The 18,545-nt window shown below is 35.6% G+C and overlaps 2 protein-coding genes across 2 annotated transcripts in view; both read left to right on the forward strand.

Moving 5' to 3' along the window:
• Nucleotides 1-4,858: 4,858 nt before the first annotated feature.
• LOC140170350 (probable polyketide synthase 1) overlaps nt 4,859-18,545 on the forward strand; it is a 37,919-nt gene continuing 24,232 nt past the window's right edge. Inside the window, 2 exon segments of the mRNA XM_072193719.1 lie at nt 4,859-4,995; nt 11,869-12,023. The gene's annotated coding sequence lies outside the window, so the exon portion shown is untranslated.
• On the forward strand, nt 7,419-9,128 carry LOC140169523 (uncharacterized). The gene has a single exon (XM_072192784.1). The coding sequence runs from the start codon at nt 7,419-7,421 to the stop codon at nt 9,126-9,128; it is 1,710 nt and encodes a 569-aa protein (XP_072048885.1).

The following is an 18,545-nucleotide window of genomic DNA, read 5'->3' on the forward strand; positions in this document are numbered from 1 at the left end:
ATGTGAACTATTTTTTAGTAAATGACGCTTGAACAAGTTTGTAAGTTGAAATGTTATGTTCTGAAATTTGTTATAAACAAGGATCCCAGCAAACACAAAACGTTTTCGACATTATTCGCAAAAGGTTATAAAAGGTTGTCAGAAAACGTTTAAATGTCGGGTTATATAAAGGGTATATTAAGGGTATAAAACGTTTTCATAACATTAAAAATCATTTTTTGATAATATGCTGCTCAGCAAACAAAAAATGTTTTACAGAAAACGTTTAAATGTCGGGTTATATAAAGGGTATTAAAACGTTTTAATAAGATTCAAAAAATATTTTTGAAAACTTGACACAAAACATTCTAAACAGAATGTTATTTTGGGGTTGAAAAAATATTTTGCAAAAAATGTTTGCCCAAAATATTTGCAATAACGTTTTAAAAACATTTTCACGACCTTTATATAACCCGACATATAAATGTTATTAAAACGTTTTGAAAAAAACATTTTAAGAACATTTCTGTGCTTGCTGGGTGCAAATATTTTAACATAATGTTATTTAAGCGTTGACAAAATATTTGGCAAAAAATGTTTGCAAAAATAGTTTACAATAACATTTTTGAAAACATTTTAAAAATATTGTTGTAGTGTGTTTTCATACAAAACGTTTTAAAACGTTTTCATGACCTTTATATAACCCGACATTTTAATGTTATTAAAACGTTTTTATCTAAACCAAAAGCCAAAATATAACTTATTAAAAACGTTTTTAAAACGTTTTTGTGTTTGCTGGGATATTATCATTGAGTGCTAAAAACGTAAATATTTGTTCATGTTTTGTATTATTTTACATATTTAAAACTTGTGTGATTAATTTCCTTTGGCGTAGTAACATGTTATTAATTTCATAAGTACTTTGCCACATCTTTTACGTGTAGCGCATTTATTTAATAGAAACTATGTGAACATCCCTTTGTTCTTTCTTTTACGTGACGGCTTCAGCATAGCAGTTGGGATTTCGATCAGCTCTCAATCATTGTAAGAAAATCAACATTTCATTTATATAAGCTAGTAAATAATAAGCTTACTATCGTAGAAGTAATAATATGATTTCGGCATAGGCCTAGTAATCCATGGACCTGTAACAGTGCGTATTTTTAGCGAGAAAGTGTATTTGAAAATCACTCTTGACTTTGCATGGTGCAGGTCGCTTGCCTACTGAGTGTACTGATTGAGTGAAAAATTTCGTTTCCTGGATTTTATTAAACCGTCCCGCAGTAGTGCGTATTTTTTAGCGAGAATGTGTATATGAAAATTCACACTTGACTTCGAATTTCTGTTGTATTTGAAAATCACTCTACTTTGCATGGTGCAGATCGCTTTCCTACTCATGTAGGCGTACTGATTTAGTGAAGAATTTCGTTCATGCGTTTTTATTTTGGATTTTATTAAACGGTGCCGCAGTGCGTGTTTTTAGCGACAATATCACATGATTCAATGTGTATTTGAAATTCACTCTTGACTTTTATGTTATCCGAGCAATTCATGATCTAATGATTTTGGTTTGTTTCAACTTGTGCACTATGATATTCGACGATATTTGTGCACTACATTAATTTCTACTATCGACTTTTGCACTTGGACTGTGAATTTACGATATTTGTTTGTTTGTTTTTGTTTGCTGAAATCATAATATTACTTCTACGATAGTAAGCTTATTAATTACTAGCTAAATAAAATGTTGATTTTCTTACCATGATTGAGAGCTGATCGAAATCCCAACTTATGCTGAAGCCGTCAAAAAAGAACAAAGGAATGAAAAGCGAAGTCACGCAAACTGCCTGTTCACATAGTTTATATTAATGCGCTACACGTAAAAGATGCCGCCAACAAAACCAATATATATATATATAAATAATAAAAGTACCCCGGGGCCACTCACATAAATGGTATGTAGACTGTACGCATGCGTGACCAAAAAAAACAAGGAAAAAGGGGTGTTTTTAACAACATGTTACAAATATGTAAAATAATACAAATCATAAACATCTATTTACGTTTTACTCAATGGTAATATCCTTGTTTATAACAAATTTTACAACATAATATTTCAACTTACAAACTTGTTCATGCGACATCAACTAACTTATAGTCCACATCCGGGTAAGTTATATTGCCGACCTCTGACCACCCATTAGAAAATGTGGCCGTGCGAACATGAAAAATACATTTAATTCTACATATTAACAGACAACTGTGCATAATTAACTTCATATAAGCCTACATAATGTATTTCACAATTTCTACTCATTCCAAGTTGCAATTTCCACTCACTTGAACAATGCATTTAAATAACATTCCAATTTAGCCCATTATTATGTTTTGATGAATCCAAAATGTGTGAAAATATTGGATCCAACACATAATAATGATAAAATTGGATGCTTACGCCCAATATTTATTGGTCTCGCTGTGAGTTTTAAAATATTGGACTCGACTATGTCTCGTCCAATATTATAAAACTCATAGCTCGACCAATTAATATGGGCTCAATCGATCCAATTTTATATCAAAGGTGATTTTACTAAACCATCCCTTTTTAATTCCAACAATCTTTCTTGTATAAACCTATGTGACCTCCTACTCCACTTCACATTACAACTGCCTCAGCGATGTTTGTCTTTTTCAAAGACTATTCTTGTTTCTACTTGTTTATTCTTTAAATTTTCAAATGAGACTATGGCTGAGATATGATTATTACATAATAGCCCGCCGAGCTATTTCAATACTCCTCATATGTGTTACTGTTTCAATCTTCAATTAAGCCTTGAAGAGCAACCACGAATCATTACTGGTCGATCATGATAGGATTTCGGTTCTTAATACAAGCATAACATTTTTGACTCATGATTTCACGCGATACTGTAGTTATACATTTCTAAAATAAATTATATTCCTATTTGGTTTGTCGAGAGGAGTAATTTAAGACAAATTTCGATTGAATCGGTGCATTTTGAAAATTTGGCTTCTGTGCATGAGATATTTGACACTTGACCTTATTTACTCTATAACTAAAAAACTAAGCACCCTAGTGCAATATAACGATGGACTTTTCTTTATTCCTAGCAATGAGAGGAATTGAGGTATATTACAACATGATATGATCGAACAAATATTAAATTGTGGCATTATTACGACCTTCGACCCCCTCGTGGGAAGCATAGGGGGTATAGATAAAAATGGAACCAATTCTAGTTTTATCTTTTGAGGTGTAAGGATGCCAAAAACATTGGTTCCACTAATGTAGGAAAACGAGATGCTAACTCAAAAATCACCCCTTAGCGCCATGCACCACTCAACCGACAGATTGTTCTACGGTTTCACGATTTCAATTATGTCTATACTCGTACTCGCCAACATATAGTCCCTTGGTCGTCCACTTCTTGTGACCTTCTCACAGAAAACATTGAACTTGTAATGTTTTAATATGGGATTAAGTAAACAATAACCACTGATATGAACAATGACATTTTTTATTGATTATCACATGTTTCGACCTCCAAGTTCACGAAACAGGAAGAATAATCCATTGAGCGCCGAAAACATTTTCATCCATGGATACTAAGTACAAGGCAACAGGACTTTGCTGCAACTTTCAAATCTTGGGTTATTTTCATTTAAAGGAGTATTTCGTGATCCTAGCATCCTCTTTTTATGACATTTTCCAGTACATATCCACGAAAAAAGCCTATTCCCAAAATTTCAGTTGATTCCGATTTTGCGTTAGCGAGTTATGCATGATTATGTGTATTACACTGCTCCATAGACAATGCGTTGTAATTTCGTTCTGGTGCACCAGAACGGAATTCAAATTTCACGATATCTTTGCTAAACGAATTAATCTGCAAGAAATATTTTGTACATAAACATTACGTAGCCAGAGGTTTCCAGTGATATAAAAATCTCAACTTTTTTGAGAAAAGTGGGGGATGAGGCTGTGGATCACGAAATGCCCTTTTAAATATAAGCTGCAGGGGCTATTTTAACGTGCCTCACTGTCACGTACGTGCCGAGATAAAATATTCGTACAGTGACAATTAACAATCCGTGTAGATATGCTTTAATAGTAGACAATGGTAGAGCCTTACGGTCACATTCAGGTAAAAATGTCAATTTTTTATTTTTGAAACGCACTCTACTTCATCAACACTTTTATCTCATTGCACGAACGTGACGTTGAGGCACGTTAAAATAGCCCCTGATAAGCTGTGACATCAACATTGGGACTATGGCAAATATTGAGGTGTCATTTTGCACAGAAATTAATTCTACTTAGAATGCATATCCCAAATTTCGCATACGATGAACCGTTATTGGGAATATGACTAATATTTAAGGGGGTAATTACTTTTTGGGAGATGGTTATTAAAATGAATAGGCCCCGGGAATAGGCCTACGTCAGTGAAAAAGTAGTTCAGCGGCCAACAAAAAGTGTAAGTATGCCCTTTACAATAAGCACGATTTTTTTTCTGAATTGGCTGTATTTTTACCTGTAAGAAAATCAATAGCACTATCGCCTTCACATTCTCATTAGTCAAGGTGAAGTGAATATGTATGTTATCGATAAATCCGTATTTCGATATTCTCACGAGGATTGTGAATACAATGTCACGCTCTAACACACATGTAACACTGGTACTCAACAACGGAATGACTATATTCCTCATCAGCATATTTGGGACTTCCAAATGAATAGTAATAATCCGATCGGACTTTAAACTTCAGTGCACTTATCCTGACAGAATATCCTCAGTAGCTTTATCTTCTTTGACTTAGGCTAATCCCATGATAATAGCAGCCCTTGATAGGGAATAATTAATGTAAATGAAGTCACTGCACTATCATCGGCTAAATATAATCAACAACATATCAATTGGTGAAACAATTTCACACAGGACATCAAGCAAGAAGCAACTCACTGGTGTTCATCCGATAGCCTATAGTAGTTGGGTAAGTCTAACCCACAGAGGAGTAAGATAAGACAGAGCGCGTACCATCAGTCTTATCTTACTCCTCTGTGGTCTAACCATACATGCCATATTTAGGCCTTTTTAGAAGTCCAGAGAAGATCAGTCAGTGGCGTAACGTGGGTTATCAACTTATCAGCACCGACCATGTTATGGGGCCACCGGGCGTGATTGGGGTGGGCATAAGCCGGTTTTTGGAAATTTTCCTATGGGATTTTCTAAATTTTGTAATCGATTCCCCCTATAACGCTACGCCACTGAGACCAATCTGATACGTAGGATTTTTCTTCTTTTTTTTTTTTTTGGGGGGTGGGGGGGGGTGCGGATTTCGACCGACAAAGTCCGACCGACATTCGTTAAAAATGTTGACCTTTTGACCTTAGACCAACAAAAAACTTTTTTTTTCTCGCTACGCTTGCAAATTTGATTTTTTTTATATACTTTTGCCCCCTGCTTACGGACCTGACTGGTCTATACCCATATAAGACGTAATCTTGTTTGGTCTATGTAATATTTTTGATTAATTAATTAATTATTTATTAATGTTTAATTCTTATTCGTGTATGGGTATTTCGTGATTCTATCAAATGTAGCATCCTTTGTTAATGGTTTCGATAACTTCTAATTCATAACTAGCGTGCTTAGATTCGAAGTTCTAACATCATTCATACACTCTCAGTGAGAACCAATCAGACCAAACGTTTAAGGCCCAAAAAAAAGTTTGTCTCAAAGCTCACGAGAAATTGAAAAACAAATGTGAAATGCGATTTTTTTTATTTTTTATTATTATTCCCGACTTTTTTTCATGGTATTTTGAGACAAAAGTCTGATTTTCGCCGATTTTTTTCTGGAAAAAACTATAAAAAATTTTTTTTTTGAAATAAAAAAATTCCGCATTTGTTATTTGTCAAATCGTGGGATTTTACAAACGCGCGCGCAAGCTTTGAGACGAACCTTTTTTTTTTGGCCTAAACAAAAATGTTTAGTGTGTATTAACTATTTTTGATCGCGATCATTTTTCTTGCGGTTGATGCCTTTACATTTACTCGTATTTCAAACATTTTTAATATTCTAAAAAACCAAAAATCACAGGATTTTTTCTATTTTATTAAATAGCTTAATAACTGCGTACAACTTGTTGCTCAAGAAATAATTTGTACAAAACAATACACTTGCAATGAGATGTCATGGGTCTAATGGACTTCCTCTTGCGGAGAAAGCAAACTTTATAAAATATCGGTGATATATTGGATAGCTAAGGCCATCTTGATATTCGTCTCAAAGTCCCCGCTCGCATTAGTAAAATAACCCGGGTTTTTTGGGGCGTTATTCCCACTCCCGGGGAGGACACTCGAATAATGGAAGTGACGGGGATGTTCGGACACGACTCCATAAGTAGGGGTCTCTCGGTGACAGACTAAATAAAGAAAAAGGGGGTCTTTCAGTGAGAGAACACAAAATAGAGGGTCATTTGGTGAGGATGATAAAATAGGGGCGGGAATAGGGGGTCATTCATTAAGAGCATTCATTGTTTAAAATTTTGGCATTCAGTGAGAGCATTTATTCCTAAAAATGGGGTCTTTCATTGAGAGCATAAAGTTTTGAAAATGGGGTCATTCAGTGAGAGCATTTTGTTTCCCTGAAAATGGGGTTTATTTAATGCTCGAGCATTTATTTGGGAACCTGGTTGTCATTCAGTGAGAGCGTTTGTTTCTAAACACGGGGGTCATTCAGTGAGAAAGCATTTTAAAAATGGGGGTCATTAGGTGAGAGCGCAATGAGCAAAATAAAAATCTGGTCATTCAGTGACAGGCGGTTTGAAAATGGAGGTCAATGTGGCCGCACATCCCCGTCACCTAATTACAGGGAGTGCATTTTTCCCGCGATTTTTATTGTTTTTCTCAAATCTACCACAAAACAATCTCACTTCTGACATCATCAGACGTAAAAATAACGCAAATAGTAAATCTCAATAAAATCCTTATCTTAAACACAGTGAAACTATATGTGCGTATTATTCTTCGGCCAAAAAAATTAAAGTAAAAAAATAAACCTATGAAAACCGAATTAGGTTTTCAATTTGGGAAGGGCTTTGAGACAAACTATTAAATTAAGATGGTCTGAATAGATTCGGTCTATAGGCCTATACTGTGCACAAATGTATCCGAACACCAACAACACAGTTCGTGGTCTAGAACTTTAACGCCCATTCCCAGAGCAGATAGAGATAACCCTCCGAGTGTCCAAGGTACCGATACACAGTATCAGCAGAGCTGTTTTGACTTCCCGGCATTCTTACTAACCAATGCACAGTCTTTGGGCAACAAATCTGATGAGTTTCAGATTCTGCTTCACCACCATTCCATTGACATTGCAGCGGTCAGTGAAACCTGGTTCCACCCTGACATGCCAGACAGTAAGACTAAGATTGATGGTTATCAACTGTTTTCAAACTGTCGCGAGCACATTAGAGGGGGTGGTGTCGGAATATATGTTCGATCGGATATTTCTGCTCAGGTGATAAATGACATCCAAATCCCTGATGAGCTTGAATGCCTTTGGGTTATGTTACGACCAAAACGTACACCTAGATCTGTGTCTCTAATTGCAGTTTGCTGTGTTTACATTCTTACCGACTCCCCCTACCAAGATCTACTTCAATGCCATCTGAATGAATCAATGGACTACTTGAAGACAAAGCATCCAGACATAGGATTCGTTGTGCTTGGGGATTTCTATAGAATGAATGTCAACAATGTTTTACATGCTCATGACTTGAAGCAATTAGTTACCTTTCCCACCCGTGGTGATGCAATTTTAGATATAATTATGACCAACATTAGTTCTTATTTTGAAAACCCTCTTGATGTGAGTCCCATTGGTAAGAGTGATCACACATGCATTGTCTGGAAGCCGAATAAGATGTATCGCCAAGATAAAACTAAGAGCGTCACTAAAAAGGTTCGTCCCATGAAAGACTCTCAAATTAGAGAGTTCGGTAGTTGGGTTCAGAGTCAAACCTGGGATAATGTCACCAATGCCCGAGGCACTCAAGACAAGGCTGATGCACTTTATGGCTATCTAGACAATGCGGTCGAGTCACTCTTTCCAATGAAGACTATTAAAATACATAGCAACAACAAACCATGGGTGAATTCCAAAATAACAAAATTAATTGAGCTACGACAAAGAGCCTTCACACCGCAACGAACTACAGAATGGCGTCGGTTACGTAATCGTGTTCAGCGGGAGATTTTCAAAGCAAAGACTAATTATTATGCAAATCGTGTCCGTCATTTGCAAAAGACTGACCCCCGCAAATGGCACCAGCAGGTCAAACTCATGACTAATAATAATAAATCTGAAGTCAACATACCCATCCCTGGTGTGGAAGATGGTGACCATGTTGGCATTGCCAATGCTATCAATAACAGATTTGTTTCTGTTTCAGATCATTTGTGCCCTCTCGATATCACTAAGCTCGAGGCCTATCTTCCTGCTCCTACACCGCCACCCACTTTACACGCATGGGATGTGTATGCTGAACTTCAAAAAATCAAGCCATCAAAGGCATGTGGTCCTGATGGAATATCCCCTAAATTAGTCAAAGAATTTTCTTATGAATTAAGTACCCCTCTTACTGACTTGCTCAATTGCTCGTTTACTGAAGGTGTAGTCCCGAAACAGTGGAAAAGAGATGTGGTTGTTCCCATCCCTAAGACACACCCACCTAGGGAAGACAAATTACGCCCTGTCTCCCTGACGGATTGTTTTGCCAAAGTCAGTGAGAGTTTTATTACCAACTGGGTGCTTGAGGATGTTTCAGAGAAAATAGACACTCGGCAATTTGGTAATGTGAAGGGGGTGTCTACTGCCCACTACCTCGTTAGTCTTTTACATTTCCTACATACAGGTGCTGATGTTATCAACAACATTGGTACGGTGGTCCTCACTGACTTCTCAAAAGCGTTCGATATGGTTGACCACACTCTCATGATTGAGAAGTATATTCATTTGGGAGTCAGGGGGCCATCGTACCATGGTTGTGTGATTTCATCAACGAGCGTGTGCAATGTGTTAAATACAATCAGTCACTCTCAGATTTTAAAGTTTTGAAAGGGGGCTCCCACAGGGAACAAAAGTTGGTCCTCTGGGTTTTCAAGCCATAATTAATGATGCGGCCACTAATATTGCCCCAAATACAAAGTGTTGGAAATATGTGGATGACCTGACACTTGCTGAGAATCGCACTCATTCTACGTCTGGCAAGCTCCAAGAGGTTTTAGATGAATTTTCGCAATGGACCAGTGACAATAAACTGTGTTTGAATCCCAGTAAGTGTCAGGCCCTCCAGGTGTGTTTTAAAAGAGATGTGCCTCATCCATCAGCCTTGGGGATTAATAACACACCCCTTGAATATGTTAATGATGCAAAAATCCTTGGCATCTGGGTGCAAAATAATCTTAAATGGGACAAAAACATCATGGAAATTACTAAAAAGGCCAACCGCAGGCTGTACATGCTGCGCATGTTAAAAAGTTCGGTTTTAACCATCAAGAACTGATAACAGTTTATAGAGGGTATATAAGGCCTCTTTTAGAATACTGTGACACAGCATGGCACTCATCTTTAACTGCTGGCCAGTCCAAATCACTTGAACAGCTGCAAAGAAGAGCTTGCAGGATAGTCCTGGGCAGGAATTTTACATCTTATTCTGAAGCACTGCAGGATTGTGACCTGGACTCTCTCTGTGACAGGAGGGTGGATCATTGTCTAAGGTTTGCCGAAGGGCTCTCCAATAATCCTAGAACAAATGATTTACTACCCCCTGTCAGGGGCAGGGTCCATGGTCGCAACCTACGCAATGCTAACAAATTGTCCCAGCTTTTTACCAGAACCTCGCGCTTCCAGGGTAGTCCAGTTCCATATATTATTAGTTTATTGAATAGTTAGTTTTTTTCACACTACCGCTCAGGGCTGTCCTGCTAACTTAATTCATTCAGCCCCTATATGCCACTATTGATTTTTTGATGAAATTTTATCCCTTTTAATTTTTATTTACATAACTTATTTGATACTGATGTGTGATAAATTGTGTATTGAAATGTGTCATGTGTAATATTGTAATTTTGATTGTTGTATATAATATCATATATTTTGATGTGTTTTAAAATTGTAAGTTTACATGTAATTCAGCCTTAGGGCTGCGATATGAAATAAAATAAACTTTACTACTTTACTACTACTACTACCTAAAACAAAGGACATTAATAGGCCTACACTAAAACTGCATTACAAATTAAATTAGTCGAGAGAATTTGTTCTGTGTATTTTGATAGTCATTCGATGCGATACGACTTTTTTTCTTTACTTATAACAATTTGAATAAAAAAGAGAACCTTTTAAAAGTGGCAAAAATTTGCATTGATGTTTACATCGAAGCACGTACATATTGAACACAGCGGAGTGAGTGCTCATCCGCTTTATTGAACCCGTAACAAAAGTTGCAGAAACGCGACATTTGTTAAACAAATGCCTATAGCTTAGTGGAATAAATTCGCATCGTCCAGAATAAGTATGCAGAACAAAATTCTCCATCTACTTTATTTTGCAATTGATTGAAGGCATTGATTTTTTTTAAGTGTTCGGATATTTTTTTTTTTTTTTTTTGCGAAGTATATATTATTTATCTAGATTTTGAATACGGTGTTTAGACAAAATTGATATATATATCATCTAAGCTAGATTTTGATGACTATATATTTTTAATCGAATATCGGGGATATATTATAGAATTCTGTATCACGTTTGAAAATCAGAAAATGACCCCCAATTATTACACACAGTCCCTAAAGTTTCCAAAAAAGGGTTTTATTGGAATAAAGATAAAATTTGGCATTTTACACTACTTTGGCTGCCATTATCGGGGGAATTTTATCGGGAAACGGGCTTGTTTCCCCCGTTTCTTTTCGTTTGCCTTCACGATTCTTCTCTTTTAATTTTTGTCAGTGAGCACTCTGCCCTCCCCCGCGCCCGCTGGCTACTAAACACCACTGTTGTTACCCCGTTTAGACCTCGTGTGTTCATGTGCACATTATTGTAAACGTCACTCAAATTTTTTGCGTTTTATTTTCAAATCTGTAGTTGTAGTTGAACACGATTTTCAAAAGTTATATTGTGCCAATTTTGCACAATTTAATTTTATGCAAAGTCGGCAGGAATTATTGCAAAGGATAGGTTTTCCCGGGGGTTTTCCCTTTTTACCTTTCAACATTTGTTAACATTTATAATATTTTATTATTAATGAAGAGACCAGATTTATGATTTTATATCTGTCATTGTTAGGTGAGATAATCGCCGAATTCAAGCGATACCCTCATTCAATCTACAAGCTGAGATGGCTCCCAGATTTTAATGAAGCTGATCACTTTAAGTATTTTTAGAATCATTTTCGTCTCTTCTCATCTTCTCTGATTTAATGAAGCAAACATTAAAACCTTTATGGTTGAAATTAGGCTTATAAGTTAGTCACATTTTCATCAAAACCTTAATATCTTCCATTATCTTGCGCCATAAATCTTACGACGACTAGATATTATTAGCTTTACTCCGGGTATGCCCGATGATCAACTTAAAATTCACATGATTCCGCTTTCTCTGGCGCAAACCACACACATTAAAACACGATAAAGCCACCTATAGTCACATGGGGGGGGGGTCAGTGTTCTGGTATTTTGACAAATAACTTTGGCAAATCCCTCTACATAACTTCTGATATTTAGATAAATCTTTTAAACTTTTTTTTTAATATTCAATAAAACAATTTTGTAACTGATTTTGATCTTTCTCCCTCCAGCCAAGTAACTTATCTGGATTTCAGAAGTAGCGATGTTCTCCTGACCCTGTTTGACATCAAGACAACACGACACGCACACCGATACAACGCAACATAATTATGGAATAAGGGTATTCCCTATTAATTATACAGTGTTAGGAGTGAGCCTACAAACGGTGAGTTAATTTTAAATAATTGACCATGTACAATTATTCATGTCTTTTAATTAAATATTCACTTCTGATTTGACTGACCTCGATGATATTGCTTGCGTTTTAAGGTTATACAATGGATTTTTCAAGGCTTGATTCCAGAGGGGCGTAAGTTAATAATAGAAACAGCCATGCAGAAAAAAATGAACTCAAGCGTACTTGGTGTATCAATCTACATGCACAATGACCACAATATATATATACAATGGATTTTTCAAGACTTGATTCCAGAGGGGCGTAAGTTAATAATAGAAACAGCCATGCAGAAAAAAATGAACTCAAGCGTAGGCCTACTTGGTGTATCAATCTACATGCACAATGACCACGAACCTATGAAACCGTGGTATGTGAGTCATCCTATGTTGCAGGGATAGGGAAGGGCAACCATGACAGGGCGGTTTTCTACAAGTTTCCTATAGTATTTTCTAAATTTTTAATTTTTCAATATTATCCTTAGATGATATCTGTCGTGAAATAAATCAATGCTGCTATAGGCTATAATAGGCCTAGTAGGCCTACCCTGATTATGCAATATATACAACAATAACTACAACAACAATAACAAAACTAACAACCAATATCTAATTTGTAAAATATATTCATGACATAGGCCTATATAGGCCGCGCCTATTTAAACTAGTAGGCCTATTCCTCAAAAAAACGGCAAAAAGTATTTCTTTGATCGATTTGTAGTACAATACAAAAAAGAAGAAAACAATCACTCGGCGTGGTTTTATACGGGGTTCTAAAAATTTGTATAAACACACAAAAAAATAATGTTAAGTTACATCCAATGCACCAACATTTCAGTCGCTGCGATATTTGATTACTGAGAAAACTCTGTTTTAAATAACAACTTTATGCGTCTTTTATACGTTTTTATACGTTTCTTTGTGTAATCTTAATAAGCATTTCTCAAGTAACTTTGGGACATCCTCTACCATTGATGTGAACTGCCTACTTCCCAGACAACATAAACACATTGGCCCAATATTGGAAAGCCATTGGCAATCTTGGCATTGGTATTTTCTTGGGAAGCAATATTGGGTCAATATTGGTTTCTCATTGGCAATTGTTGGCATTGGCGTTACATTGGCAACGATATTGGATCAATATTGGTTTTCCATTGGCAACTTGGCATTGGTGAAATCTTGGCAAGAAATATTGGACTAATATTGGTTTTCCATTGGCATTATTAGCATTGGCCTTGCATTGGCAAAATGTATTGGATCAATATTGGTTTTCCATTGGCAACTTGGCATTGGTAAAATCTTGGCAAGAAATATTGGACTAATATTGGTTTTCCATTGGCATTATTAGCATTGGCCTTGCATTGGCAAAATGTATTGGATCAATATTGGTTTTCCATTGGCAACTTGGCATTGGTGTAATCTTGGCGAGAAATATTGGGTTAATATTGGTTTTCCATTGGCATTATTAGCATTGGCCTTGCATTGGCAAAATGTATTGGATCAATATTGGTTTTCCATTGGCAACTTGGCATTGGTAAAATCTTGGCAAGAAATATTGGACTAATATTGGTTTTCCATTGGCATTATTAGCATTGGCCTTGCATTGGCAAAATATATTGGATCAATATTGGTTTTCCATTGGCAACTTGGCATTGGTAAAATCTTGGCAAGAAATATTGGACTAATATTGGTTTTCCATTGGCATTATTAGCATTGGCCTTGCATTGGCAAAATATATTGGATCAATATTGGTTTTCCATTGGGAACATGGCATTGGTGTAATCTTGGCGAGAAATATTGGGTTAATATTGGTTTTCAATTGGCAATTTTACATTGGCATCATGTTGGCAGCCAATATAGGTTAAACGCTCTTTAACACCATGGATTATATATTTTAAAGAAAATACACCAGAATTTTCGGCACCTTCACTTCCAAGACCATACTTTTAAAGATAATTTCTAAAGTATGTGTCACCATGCTATCCAATACCAGGGGGGTGACACTGCCATGCAAATGAGCCAAGTGTCCTCAAGGTATGCTCTGTGCCAATACTCTTGATGGCTATTCAAGCACACGGTGATGGAGTCGTAGTGTTCCTCTCTTACCGCGAAGATATTGGGCCAATCCTGGGCCCATGAGCAAATAATCTTGGTACAATATTGGCATACAAATGGATGCCAATGAAATTACCAACAGAAAACAATATTGGTTAGACATTGGCCCAGTACTGATCTCGATATTGAGCCACGAGTGGCCCAATATTGGCCAATTCAAATATTGCCAATATTGGACCAATCCAGGGCCCATGGGCAAAACATCTTGGTACAATATTGTATCTAATAATGGGCCAATAAAATGTTAATATTGGACCAATCCCGGTCCAAGATTGTAATGCTGTCCGGGTTGTTTCTGTAGATGAAGTTGTTGACATTCTTAATGGGCTTGATACCAACAAGCCTCCCGGTCCTGATAGTACATGTATTCTTCCTGTTTTCATGTGCAAGTGAACTAGCTCCTGTTTTGTGTATCTTTTTTAATGACTGTACTCTTAAAAATACAGGGTCAAATATGCACCGCCTAAAAATGAATTGACCCAAGTGATTGTTTGCAATGAAACATAATTGCAAACAATCACTTTTGTAGTCAAATTTGACCCCTGGATTTGACCACGCACGGGGCCAAAAAGAACCCCAAAAATGGTTGTTTGCAATGACACGAAGTCAATTTATTTTTAGTCGGTGCATATTTGACCCCGTATTTGTGCGTGTTTTTAAGTGCGTGTATTTCATAGAGTGAAATTGCATCTGCTTGGAAGTGTGCAAATATTGTGCCTATTTTCAAAGGCTCTGGTAAGCTTAAGAATGCTATTTCGAGTTACAGGCCAGTTTTCTTAACAGCAATCCTCTGTAAGGTCCTGGGAAGATTGGTTTGCAAACGTCTTCTTGGTTATCTTGATGACCTTCCTATAGTATAGTCAAAATTTGCCCATTTTCAGCTCATTTGCTTCCGACAAGTGTCTACATGACAAAATATGAGAAAAAGTCCCAATGTTTTATTTCAGAGATGGAGTTTTGGCGCGAATTTGGACAATGTCCGGTTTCGAAAATTGAGTGATTTTTTAAGGTTTAATTTGCACACTTTTTTTTTGCGGCAAAATAGCAAAAAAAGTAGATGGTCACCAATATGTTCTGTTAAAAGAATAATATTCTATACATGATTACCTTTAATTTGATACCAAACTTGATAGCTGAGTTACGTTTTTGAACTGCTGAGCGCGATCCAAAAGTGCGTCTTTCCCTGTGTATTTCAATGGCGCATTTAATGGTGGTGCGCTCTCTTTAGTCAACCTAGATCAGAACTAGTGTACATGTTCACGTAACCTCCTTCAACTCATTTGCATAGAATTGGATACCAGGATTGTATTCTGATTCGGTTGTTTACATCATGACGTCATTAGAGATTGTCACTCGTTCGATTCGAAACACGAAAAACATTTGCACTTTTCTTTCCGTTAATGTTATATCGTGAAATACCATATAGCGGAGGTTGTTTTTTTACTTGGCGTTGACCCTATGTTGACAATGGCTACATATGCTGTATTAGTTATGGAAAGGTCCGGCGATATGTCCGCCATTTTTTTCTTCAAATTTTGAGGTTATTTAGTAGACTTGCTTACCAGTCGTTTTCATTATCCTAACTACAGCTTGCACATTGAAAAGTGAACTTCGACGTACGTGATGCGATAAATTCTCGCCGTACCTTTTGCTGATTCATGCTTTTGTTTTAAAAAGTCTGATTGATATTTATTTAAGCAAAAGGAAAAGGTTTATTGTGCTTTGTAGACTATAAAAAGGCGTTTGATTTAATTAACAGAGCTGATCTATGTTCTAAAGTAATTTCAAATGGTTTAAGTGGTAAAATTATAAACGTTATTTATAACATGTATAAAAAAGCAAAACCACGTATCAAACTTAATAATCAGTTCTCTAACACTTTTAACTGTACTCTTGGAGTTAGACAAGGGGAAAAGTTGTCCCCATTGCTTTTTTCAATATTTCTAAATGATTTTGAATTGTATCTGAGTAAACATTATTAAGGTCTTGAGGATATCAAAAAGGATATAAGTACTTACTTAAGTAATGATGATATTGAAATTTTCGTTAAGTTGTATGTCCTCCTTTATGCCGATGATACGATTATTCTTGCCGAATCACCAACTGACCTACAAAAAGGTCTCGATGCTTTACATGAGTATTGTAACACATGGTCCCTTAATGTAAACACAAGCAAAACTAAAATTGTTACCTTCTCTCGAGGTAAAACAAGACGTAACCCTGTTTTTACTCTTGGAGATGACAAACTCGATATTGTTGATGATTACAAGTTTCTGGGTATAACTTTTAATTATAATGGTAACTTCCATAACGCAATCAAGAAACAAATCTCTCAAGCTAAAAACGCTATGTTCAGTTTATTAACTAAAGCTGCCAAGCTTATGCTCCCAATTGATATTATATAGGCCTATCTGTGATCTCTTTGATCGACTGGTGTTACCTACAGTAAGCCAAACAATTGAGGGACCAGTTGTGTTCACCCCTGTATATCCTATATAAAGAAAAATGTGTCAAAATTAAAACAAGTAGCCAATACATATGCTCTTTAACTCTGATTTAAGATCTCATTTGTTGAAATTGGTTGAAAATTAAAGAAACGGTGGTCTAAAACCTAATAAAGAAACGAAATCAAAAGTTGCACTTTTGTGTTCTAATCAATGAAAGCACGTCTCTAATTTTAACGTGTTAATCAATGGAAGCACGGCGCTGGTTCTCTTGTTCGTTAAATCTTTGTGTGTAAATCAATAGGGCTCGCAATGGAACAAACTGCAACTTTAACATTGGCATCTTCCTTGGGTTTTTAGATCGTCATATCTTTATTTCTTGAACAATTTCAACAAATGAGGTCTTAAATTCGAGCTAAAAGATGCAGTTATTGGCTGCTGGTTCCAATTATGACATATCTGTCTTTGTTTAGGATAATTTTTTGGCTTACTGTATTCTTACATACGGCTGTGAAGTGTGGGGATGTGAAAAACTTGATCACATTGAAATTTTCTATAGAAAGTTTCTGCGTAGAATCTTACATTCATTAAATAAACGTACCATAAGCTGTGTCATTTATGGTGAAGTTGGTAAATTCGATATTCATAATACTATCTCAAAGAGATTGATAAACTTTTGGATTAAAATACTTTCTGGAAACCAAAACAAATTATCTTATCGTATTCATAATCTAATTAAATGTCTACATGAAGATGTAAACAGTAACTTCAATTCAAAATGGATTATTAAAATCAAAAACATTCTTGATACATGTGGTTTTGGTGAATTCTGGATAAATCAAAATGCAAACATCGGGAAATCCTTGTTTAAAACAATGATTGAGACAAGAATAAACGATATCGATTCCCAAAATTGGTCAACAACTGTTTCCAATAATAGCCGTAGTGTTAACTACAGGAATATTAAGAATCAATTGAAATTTGAATCTTACCTTTTATTATTAGATACAACTGATAGAGTTAATTTGTGTAGATTTAGAAGTAGAAATCATAATCTCCCATGTACAGTAAATAGTTTTAATAATAGACATGTTACCACAGATGAAAACTCAGACCAATGCAATTTTTGCAACTTTATTGGTGATGAATTCCACTACTTATTTGAATGTGATTATTTTAAAGATGCCAGACTTAAATATTTGTCACCCTATTACAGAAATCATCCCAATATGTTGAAAATGAATCATCTTTTTAGTTCAACAGATTTTTTGGTGCTTAAGAACCTTGCAATATTTGCAAAACTCATTATGTATAAATTTAAAGAAAACTACTAAATCTTATAACATATTCATGTAGTTTATTAGCTTTGTGTAAATATTCATGTACATATAAAACACTTATCTATTCTTTTACTTTAAAAAAAAAGTTAAGTTAAATACTAAAATTTGTGTGCTCATTTTTTGTTTTTGTTTTTTTAATACTGGCATAATACTGCCAAAATGAAAACAGAAACCTTATATAATATACAGAAGTAAAAAACTATTATGAAACATAACTGATATACGCTAAAAACCATTTCAAAAAAATTAGGCAATTTATACACAAAAACACTTTCAAAACCAAGAAAATCAGCAAGGAGGCGGTGAATTACTTTGATGGGTATAAAGAAGTGTTGAGTCGTTTTGGGGGCGCCCGCTACGGCGGGCCCCTTATATTTCGCATGACTTTGTAAAAAGCTTCTAATTTCGGTCTTGCTAGATTTACTTCGCTTTTGCTTTAAAGTATGCCCAGCTTCGATATAAAAACACAAATTGCATGGTTTTGATTTTGATTTTATTACTGTTTACTAATATGCATTGAATGCAAGTAAAGTAGTTCTATATACAGCGGGAATTAACGCTTGAAATACGAAATTATTAAAAATGCCTTTATGTCTTTTAAAAACGCTTTTGAAG

Source organism: Amphiura filiformis, chromosome 14, assembly GCF_039555335.1.
Source record: "Amphiura filiformis chromosome 14, Afil_fr2py, whole genome shotgun sequence".
Lineage (NCBI taxonomy): Eukaryota > Metazoa > Echinodermata > Ophiuroidea > Amphilepidida > Amphiuridae > Amphiura > Amphiura filiformis.